The sequence below is a fragment of the Corvus cornix genome, chromosome 9 (genome assembly GCF_000738735.6).
Source record: "Corvus cornix cornix isolate S_Up_H32 chromosome 9, ASM73873v5, whole genome shotgun sequence".
In the NCBI taxonomy this organism is placed as follows: Eukaryota; Metazoa; Chordata; class Aves; order Passeriformes; family Corvidae; genus Corvus; species Corvus cornix.
Genome location: NC_046339.1, coordinates 22,846,043 through 22,855,857, shown reverse-complemented (window position 1 = coordinate 22,855,857; position 9,815 = coordinate 22,846,043). Strand labels below are relative to the sequence as shown.

Genomic DNA, 9,815 nt, shown 5'->3' with positions numbered 1-9,815 from the left:
CCTGTGGCCGCCGGTTCGGCCGTGCCCCGGATGTGGCTTCTGCCCGGGAAAATGGCGGCGCAGGGGTGGGCGGAGGCAGTGTGGTAGCGCCCGGTGCCATCCCCGCCATGGCGGACCTGGGCCGGCAACTGCACGAGTACCTCGCGCAGTCCAAGGCTGCTACTGCTACCGGCCCCAGCGCGGTCCCCGCACCGCCGGCCGCCGGCGGCTCGCAGGAGGAGGCGGGGGACCGCGGCGGGCTGCGGGCCTGGCTGGGAGCGCTGAACCCGTTCCCGTCGGGCACTCCCCCGGGCGCTCCGGTGTGGCCTTGGGCGGGAGAGGAGGACCCGTGGCTGTTTGGGCTGTCGCGCTGGCAGCGGCTGGCGGGCAGTGGGCTGTGCGTGCTTCTGGCCGCGCTGTGCTTCGGGCTGGCTGGGCTGTGCGTGCCGCTGCTGCTGCTGCGCGCCCGCAAGTTCGCGCTGCTCTGGTCACTCGGCTCGCTCTGCGCGCTGGGCGCTGCCGCGCTCCTGCGCGGGCCCGCCCGGCTGCTGCGGGAGCCCGGCCGCGGCGCGCTGCTGTACCTCGGGGCGCTCTTCGGGACGCTGTACGCCGCGCTGGCGCTGCGCAGCACCGCGCTGACGGCGCTGGGCGCCGCCGCGCAGCTCGGCATCGCCGCCGCCGCACTCCTGGCCGCGCTGCCCGGCGGTGCCGCCGGCCTGCGCCGCCTGGCCGGGCTGTTCCGCGCCGCGGTGTGCGGCCGAGGCAAGACACTACCCCTGTGAGACCGGCCTGGGCTCCGCGGTGAGCCTGGCTCTGCGGCCGCACCGGGGGAGGACCGGCCGCGTCCCCGGGGGAGTCCCTCGCACACGGACTGAGAGCCTCGCGCTGTAGCCAGCCGACTCCGAGACGGGGGACGCCGCTTCTCTTCGCTTCCTCCGCGACCCGTCGCGTTTTTCTCGCCAGTGCTCGAGCAGCAGCAGCAGCAGCAGCAGCGGCCGGGCAGCGCGGAGCGGCCGCGGTGACTCCGAGCTGAACGTGGCCGTGTGCGGGTGTCAGCCTGCCGAGCCGCCCCCGAGCTCGTTATTTGCCTTGCCGCACTGTCGGCTCCATTGCCGTGCTGTCGCATCGCTCCACCTCTGGGAGGGAGCTGGCAGCATCCTACTCGCTACCTCCAGGATGGGACCATGTGGCTGCTGCAGCAGCTGCTTCAAACCGTGAGATCGGAGCCGATGCGGTGTAATTATGGACTCGGCCGTTACGGAGGAGCAGCTGAGGTGCGCAAGGCTGACGGATGCTGAAACACGAAGATGATTTAGCAAAATGTGATCGAGTCTGGGGGAGAACATTCAAAAATTAACTGGTATTACCTCATTTTTGTGCTGACCCCTACACTATGAACACACACTGGTTTTGCTGTCACCTCAAACCAGTGGTGAATATGAAGACTGTGGCCACTGACCTGCATTTCTCTCTAAAAAGCAGCTTTAAAATAACCATCCAGTAAGTGAAACAAACTTTCCTGGGGCTGTGGGTCACAAACACTGCCCATAATTATAAGGGGAGGGGGTGTTCCTGCATGATGATGAGAGGATGCAAGGTGCTAATGTTAGTTAAGAGCATTGGCATTGGCAGGTACTGCTGCCTTACAGCTGCTGTAAGGGACCAAATCCTCAGGCTTTAAAAGGGTAGCTTCAGCTCTTAGAACCTTACTTTTGTGTATACATATTGCTCTCTGAACTTGGGCAGGAGTTGCTTACTTGTCACAGCCTGACCTTCAAAAATAGATTTGCAAGTAACTGGAGCTCTGCTTCAGTGCAGAAGCTGAGTTGCCTTACGAGGGTGCTGAATTCAGGCTGACAGAGCTGGGTGCTCCAGTTTGGGCCATGTGCTGGACTGCTGCAAGGAAATGGGACAACAGGGCCTCACCTGCACAGAGCCCCAAGTGAGTATCTCACTGAGCATTTGTGCCTCACGGAGAAAATAAAGCCACTGCAATACTTACCTGTTATAACTATTTAGTTTTAACATATTCACCAAATACTTTCCTGAATGAAACCGAAATTGTTAAAGGGGGTACTTTAAGTGTACATAGATTGCTTTAATAAAACTATTTGTGTCCACTTGTCAGTATAGATATTTCACTAATGGTCACGTTTTTCCATTAAGAATGTAGGTCAGAGCTATCAGAATAGCATTAAATTAGCTCTCTTCTTTTTACAATTTCTAAGTTACAGTATTTAAAATTAATTTTATTTGTAACAGCAGAATAAAATTAAATCTGAGACAGCCTCTAAACTGACAGGTAGAGCATAAGACCCTATGTGCAGCACTGGAAAAAGAACATGACCTGAGGAATACAGAAGTATATTCCCATTAAATAATTGTGCCCATTTGCCAGCAATAGTGGCTATCATGGTATCACAGACCGGGAAGCTGCTTCTGTCCCTTCTGCTATGCTGTTACCTTCTAAGATTATCAGATCTTCTTAGGACTTTTTGAGCATATGATTGTGAAATACTTCAAAACTCCATTTAAAAAGCTGTCCCTTGAAGAATATTACTTAACACCAAGTACCATAATAGTTTAAGGAATTAACCAATCATCAGAGGAAATACAAGTTGTCTAGATAACGTTGTGTTTTCTCTTGCTAGGTACACTCAACTTGTTTTGGTAGCGGACTGTGGTTTAATTAAAGCCTAAAGCTCATCCTCTAACTCATATATTCTAAGTATTAGACCTCTTTTAGCCCCTTAAACATATATAGGGCTTGCTAAAAAAAAAAGAGGGCAAGCTTTCCTCTTTGCCAATGATTAAATCATTAGTATTTATCATGAAAACTTCAGGACAAATCCTAACTCCCAGGCATACACCCAAAGTCCCTCAGATAGAGCTAAAGAGCATTGTTTTCTCAAGGGAGAAAAGTGTGTCATACCAGATGCATCTCAGCTGTTTCTAGTTAATTCCTTTAAGACCATTCTGTCTCTCTGGAGCCCCATGGCAAGGATTTTATAGGCTAATGATCTGTTACAATTTTCAAATTAAAAACTAAGTAACAAACTGTACTTGTGACTGACTGAACCAAGAGAAAAATTTAAGCGTCTGTGCTTTGATGTCTTTAAGTAAGATGGGACATCAGGACTTGACCCAGTCTTTGAGCCAGTCTTTGGTAAACCTGACTGTGTGAGAAGATTCAACAACTGCCATGTGTTCCTGGGTTGCAGGAGCCTCTAGAACTACATCGTCTCGTCCTGATTATAACCTGAAATTCAAGGCAGGAGAGAGGGAAGCCTGGTAGTAATTTTTCATTATACATTATATGCTCTACTTTTAATACAGGACCTTCCTGAGAGGTATCTGTAGAAAAGGTACTTACGTGATAAGATTTTCACTGAGGCTTTAGGTATTAAAGGAGCCTTTTGGTAACATAGTGGCTGGAGGTGAATAATATGAATGATTTATGGGGAAAACAAACTCATGGTTCGTAAGCAGCTTTATTATGAAATGTGGGAAATGGGAATAACCCCTCCTCCTCATTTCCCTCCTTTAGTAAAACCAGGTAACAATATCCTAAAGAAAAAGACACTTTAAAAAATGTTATTATGGAAGCAGTGAATTGCACTTCAGCAATTAATGCACCAGACTCTGCTGAACACCCATAGCTTTAAACAATGTGTCACACAGCTGCTGTAAAACATACCAATCAAGCTGCTGAACTTTCCTCCTCAATTTCTATAAACAGATGCTATTTTGAACAAAAATCCGGGACTCGCCTAGGTGAAGTGTAGAACAATATTTGCCGTGATGTCTGTCTTGTGATCCAGGTTATGCAACTCACACTATGTCTTTGACAACTTGTTCTAAAAGCTGTTCCACTTTTTCTGTTTCAGGATGGCAGACTAGCAAGCAGCGGTGATTGCCTGCATTTCGGAATTTTAACATCAGCACCATTGTATTCGGTAGACAGCTGTGGCCAAAGGTGAAAATGAAACTTCTCTATACATGATAAACCACAACTAGGAATCGGCTCTCAGTATTTTAAATGGCTGAGATTTCAGGAGGTAGTAGTGTTGCTCCATCTGAAATGCAACTTTGCCTAAATACAACCCTCTATAGTAATAGGTGAGTAAAGAATCACACACTGTTGATTTTTTGTTAATTTTTGCGCAAATTACATTCTGTATTCATACAAAACCAACGTAACTCTTTGACAAACTGTACATATAGAAACAAGTTTCTGTCTGGAGGTGAACTGAAATCTGTGGAGATGCTCCATGTTCCACAATACTTAAAAAGAAATTCCAGCTCTTGACAAAACAAGAAAGTGAGGGAAATGGGAGGGGAAAGAACAAAACAAAGCTAGCTACAACACTGCAGCTAGAGGCAAATGACTGATTTAGGAAAAGAAAGACCCTTGTTAGGAACTAATGCACATTCAGTTATCCCAGTTAAGAATCCAGGTTCGTGGCATTGCAGGTGACTGAGTCCAGAGTAGCAGTCTATTTAAATATTGTCCCACAAGGACTGGGCATGACCCAGTCAAAGCCTCTTCTATCGGCCTCTTCCACCCCGAGATCCTCCTCTCCGTGACTGGCCAGAGTTCATGTTATTTCCTCTTCCCCAATTACTGCCGCTCCTTCCTCCTCGAGAGGGGTTATTGACTCCCCCAGGGCCTCCGCCAAAGGCTTCATCCCTGTGGAATCCATCGTGGTGGTCTCCATCCAGAGAACTGGACCTCCCAGATTTTGGCGCTCTCTGTGAAGGTCCTGAATTTCCTCGTCCTACAAAGGAAGCACAACCAGTTACTGGTGTCAGTCTGAGCCGTGTCCCTTCTCAGACACGCCGTGTATTGAGCTGGTTCTGCTGTGGTGTTACCATTCACAAACCAGCTGTAGCTGAGACCTGCAATTTTATACCTCCTCCCTCAATACAATTTTCTTACACAGATTTAGTGTCTCCATTACAGTTCAGAAGACAGACAACAATCAAGCCATTCCTTGGGAATTAAAGGAGCTTACAATTGATACCATCAGCAGTCACTGGACTGAAATCAGAATAGTGATAGCTTGTTCTCCACACTGCCAGTTCTTGTCCTTTAAGAGCCATTATCTGTGGTTCTCTCTGTTTTTATTGCATAATACTTTTTTTTAATCCTAAACAACAACATTGCACTGTTGACAGATTGATACAGTTGAGGCTGATGGTGAAGATCATGAGTAACATTACTGTTTCATTCCATTTTTTGCTAAAAATAATGGAAAAATGCTTTATTTTACTACTAACCAGGAACAAAAACTACTCAAGCTCTTACTGCCAGGAATAGAATTTCCTAATTCTCACATACCTTTTTGGTTTTGATATGTAAAAGAACATTAAAAAAAACCCAACCCAATTCATTAGCCTAAAATGAGAAGCAGTATTTTGAAAAAACAAAATCAGTGGTAACCTTGTTTTATGGACACATACTACAGCTAAATTCAGATATTTTTGCTGCACTTTAGCAAGAATGATTTTTGTTGACTTTGGTTGGTTCCATGTAAAACAGTCACCAAATTGTTTCACAGAAACATTAATGAAGTTTTAATCTTTGAATGACTTTACCAATACAACTGAAGGTGACATAGCCCACATATGAAAAAGTATTGTTCATTGTTTGTTTATCAGGCTTTCTGCCATCATTCTAAACTTTGTTTAGCACATGATGAGTTAATTACCACACTTCTTGTGCCTGGACAACCATTGTTTTGACTTCAATAAAGAATCTGAGAGAGTTATCACAATCATTACTGAAGCTGGAGAAGGAATCCTTACAGATTTGATAGATGCTGGCTAAATTGAGAAATACAGCAGATGGATATGGAAGGAAAAATACTGGTAGAGAAGTTTATCAGCAGAGTTTTATTCAAAACATCAGTGAAGGAATGATAAAACCTGCTGTTAATGCTACACTGGGAACAGAGTCCACACAGAGGAGGAGTGACACGGAGTTAAAACTGAATGAGCTTCAGAACAATGGTAAGGGAAGTGGGATGGGATTCAGTGGCATCAGAGACAAAGCTGTGCAGTCTAACTGCAGGCTGCCAGCTCAGCATCTGGAAGCAAATGAGAAGGACCTTTGTCACTGGTCACTACCTGACAGTGGGTAGTCAATGTGAGGACATTAAAGAAAGACAATATTTACAAAAGAGAACAGAAGTCCTGAGATTTGTAAGAAATAGGATCAAGAACTGGTGTGACACTAGTAGGACGGTGGAAGTGCCATACCCAGCAAAAGGCTCTGAACCAGCTACTGACTCCAAAAGAATGTGTTTTGTGGGTTACAGTAGCATGTGACCACTTAGAGGAAACTGTAACACCCGGAACTATTGGGAAAGAATGGAGAAAGTGGAACAAATCCAAGAGAACTGTAGAAATCCATGGTTACACCATATCTTAAATAGTGTGTGCAATTCCTAGTTACCTCATTTAATTTAGGAAAGGATAATTTAAAACTCAAAATAGCACATACAGAGTAACAAGGATAGTGAAAGATACAACTTCTAGAAAGAATAAATAGATCAGAGCTCTGACTTGGAGAAGAGCTGGTTCAGGCTGGAAGTGGTGGAGTTCAGTGCAATCAGAGTGGCATTCAGAAATAACAGGAACCAACATTCAATTTAATTACAACACAAGACATCAAGTTAAATTAGTGAATGATAAGCATAAATCAAGAGAAAAACTTTTTCCCTCCTTGTTTTTTAAAGCATAGTCTACTGCAATTAAGTTTTAGAGGTCTGTCCATGGATGTTGTGTATATCAGAAGTCTATATGAGTCTTAAAGCAATTAGAGAAGTACACAAAAGGTAACTAAAAAGCCATTAAATATAAAAATAATATTTTAGCAAGGTCCCAAACTACAGATCTTCATAGGTTTAGAGAACTCTTCAGAGACATATCACTACACAGGATCAATGTTCTTCTATTTGAGTTAAAGGATAACATCACAAGCATGAATATTAACAAGTAACTATTCTGAAAATGAGAAAAAAAATGGTCTTAATGAGTTTTCCAGCTGGAGTAACAGGGAAGCAAAAACTAACTGCTTTTGAACAGGTCAGTAAAGAAGGGGATTGTGTTACACTGGAGACAAGATTTGGATTTGGTGTTCAAAAATCCCTCTGTTCTTATGTTCCTGTAAGACTGGTCTTTAACTTCCCAGCTGGTAAAACCAGATATTTACCAGCTCAGCTTTAGCCCTTCTGAACAGAGAAGTTCTGGATAAACCTAATGCTGAAAACACATGCCAGTGTTACTTAAGGGTTTCAATCAAAGGGGCTTTTTACCTTTGCCCCTCTCCTCTGGAGGTCCACCTGGAGCATCCATGTCTCTGTGGTCAGAGGTTCCCGGTCCATCGTGCCAGGGACGTTTCCGTGGTGGCAGTGAGGCCATGTCCATGCCCTGGAGTGAAGAAGAACGTTCTCTGTTGGCTGGAGAGTGCCCATCATGAGGAGGGTGATCTGGACGAGGACCTGTGCATGAAAACAAAGGATAAGTAATGTTCATTGGATCATTATTCCTCATTTTTGGAGGCAGCCACATAAATTTACAAACTGCCCACACTATTTGGCACCCATTTTGAAGTTAAAATTATGTAAAGCTTCTCCTCCATCCCATTTTTTAGTAAAAAAGCTAAAGGTAAAACAGATTTTAAAGATGATAGGAAAGAAAAGTGTGGCAGATGTAAAGTGTTCTTTTCAGTATAAAATACTTTCATGTATTTTAGAGACAATCACATCTTCATTTTTTCATGTGTTGTTTGTGCTTTTTTTCCATTCTACAGCTCTGTCTTGCCCCATATGGGGTTGCCTCTAGTAACACAAATGCTGATATAAGCTGTCAGACATTACAGCTGAAAAGATATCAACCAAGAGAAGGATTACTGTTGGCATTAATATACTTCTTAAAAAAACCCCCATGACATGTGATTCAGTCATCCAGAGGTGACAACTGCCCGGGCAGTTCAGGACTGTACAAGAACGCAACTGAAAATCAAGGCTTTGAGGCCACAATCCCTTTTGTTCAGTAGGACAGTTGTATTTAGAGCCAGGTAAATTCTGTATAGTTCTTTTTTCCTAAATTTAAAAGACCATAGAACTGCATTTGGCTTTTCTCCTGGTAAAATACTGGTAACAAACATATGAGGTACGGGAAAAAGACATGATTTTTAAAGTATTTTTTTAAGTGATTCTATTGTAGAAGTCTACAAACCTCACCAAAGGTTTTACCTGGTTCTCTGTTTCCATCCCAGGATTCTGGTTTCCGCCCTCCTTCAAAGCGTGGAAATTCATCTGGAGTAGGAAGCAAACCCTTCCGAGCTCCTGAGCAGTAAGAGAAGCAGGGAACAGGAGTGAGAAGAGACATTGTATTCATGAAAATAATGTCATCTGCCCAAGAAATGCCTTTCCTTCCTCATCCTTGCATTTCTGTGTGGAAGACCGGTCCCCTCACCTCTTAGAGCACCTCGACCTCGCCCCCGAGCACCATGGTCCCTTCCTCTGGAGTTTTCATCTGGAGAGTCAAAAGCATCATCTGGCCCAAAATCTTCAGGGCCAGGAAAGCCATCTCTGCCCCTGGGTCCCCGGCCCTCGTGTCTCGAGGGTCCTCCTCTTCGGAAGCTACAAGAAAGAACATGATACAAATGTGGTTTTTAGGCATAATTGAGTCAGTTTCAGTTTAATTATCAACTAATTTCTGAACTGTTCCACTTAATGCTGCAGCACATACAGTTACTAGAACAGGATTTGTAGGTGGGAAAGCGCTCATTTCTGCCTTTGAGCACTTTGATAGTAAGCTTTGTAATTTTCCTCTCATATTTCCTTCCACTGATTATGTTGGCTTTTCATACAAGAAAAAGATTGTTAAACATACTGCATTCATTTAATGAAAAGGTGGGAAAAACAATTGATGAGTGATGATAGATATAAGGTGAGGTAAGGCAAGGAAAAGTGTAAGTGAATTCCCCTTAACTCTGATGGTCTTACATTCCCCTTCTCTTTTTTTCCATTCCATTTCCATGATAAAACAAACTGAAAACATAGAAGCAATGAGAGTCATGGCTATAACAAAACATTACAGGATCTCATTCCTATTAATTCTATGATTCTTTTGCCAGACAATTCTCCTTTTCATTCCATTCTTCCAAGTTTACAGTTTTAGCAAATGCATTTAGATTGCCTTTGGATCTGTAGGCACAGTGATGGCTGAACAGTGCACAGTGGCATTCTGCAACCTGAAGAGCAGTAATGAATTTTGTGTTGCAAAATGTAATTATGACACTGAAGTTGATAATTGCTGTCTAGTAAGTACCAATGGCATCTCCAGGAATTTGGTACGATTGGCTTCTGCACTGCATCTTAACTGAGTACAGCTCCTCCAGCGCCGCACTGGGGGACTTGGACAGCTCTTCAAAGAGGAGAATGGCTCTTCCTGAGCTGTCAGTGCCACGTCAGGTAAGCCTGCAGCTGGCTGTGTGAATAACTAGTAGTTTTGTTCCTGCCATAAGCACTTTAAACACCTGGAGCGTTTGCCAAGCACAGCCCTGCTCTGTGAGGACTGCGCTCCAAAGGACGCTTGTCTCAGTCACAGCCCAGCTGAGGTGTTCAGGTGGTGCAGGCACATGGTGCCGAGTCCCCACCATGCCACCCCACGCTACTCTGCCCACCCTCAGTGCCAGCACACAGTGTGGAGCACTCCTTGCCCAGTCACAGATGCCTCCCACCTCCCCGCTGTTCCCAGTTCCATACTGGCCAGACTGGGAGCACCACAATATTCCCATGGTGTTGGCTGTGTGCAGCATCCCC

General features: G+C 44.9%; 2 protein-coding genes across 10 annotated transcripts in view; one reads left to right on the top strand and one right to left on the bottom strand.

Annotated features, from left to right (window-relative positions):
- Positions 1–9,052, top strand: SFT2D3 (SFT2 domain containing 3). 9 transcript variants are annotated; one of them, XM_039556777.1, is made up of 3 exons: positions 1–1,479; positions 3,867–8,062; positions 8,264–9,052. In XM_039556777.1, the coding sequence occupies exon 1, from the start codon at positions 108–110 to the stop codon at positions 759–761; it is 654 nt and encodes a 217-aa protein (XP_039412711.1). In that variant the 5' UTR covers positions 1–107; the 3' UTR covers positions 762–1,479; positions 3,867–8,062; positions 8,264–9,052. The 9 variants fall into 9 exon arrangements, with proteins under 9 accessions (XP_039412711.1, XP_039412708.1, XP_039412709.1 ...); XM_039556774.1 differs by having other exon boundaries at positions 1–1,921; XM_039556775.1 differs by having other exon boundaries at positions 1,793–8,062; positions 8,264–9,050.
- Positions 3,452–9,815, bottom strand: part of WDR33 (WD repeat domain 33) — a 69,740-nt gene continuing 63,376 nt past the window's right edge. Inside the window, exons 20-23 of the mRNA XM_039556767.1 lie at positions 8,464–8,630; positions 8,241–8,333; positions 7,299–7,484; positions 3,452–4,757 (exon numbers count right to left, since the gene is read on the bottom strand). Of these exons, the coding sequence (XP_039412701.1) occupies positions 4,528–4,757; positions 7,299–7,484; positions 8,241–8,333; positions 8,464–8,630 (676 nt within the window). The 3' untranslated portion in view covers positions 3,452–4,527. The remainder of the gene's footprint in view (positions 4,758–7,298; positions 7,485–8,240; positions 8,334–8,463; positions 8,631–9,815) is intronic.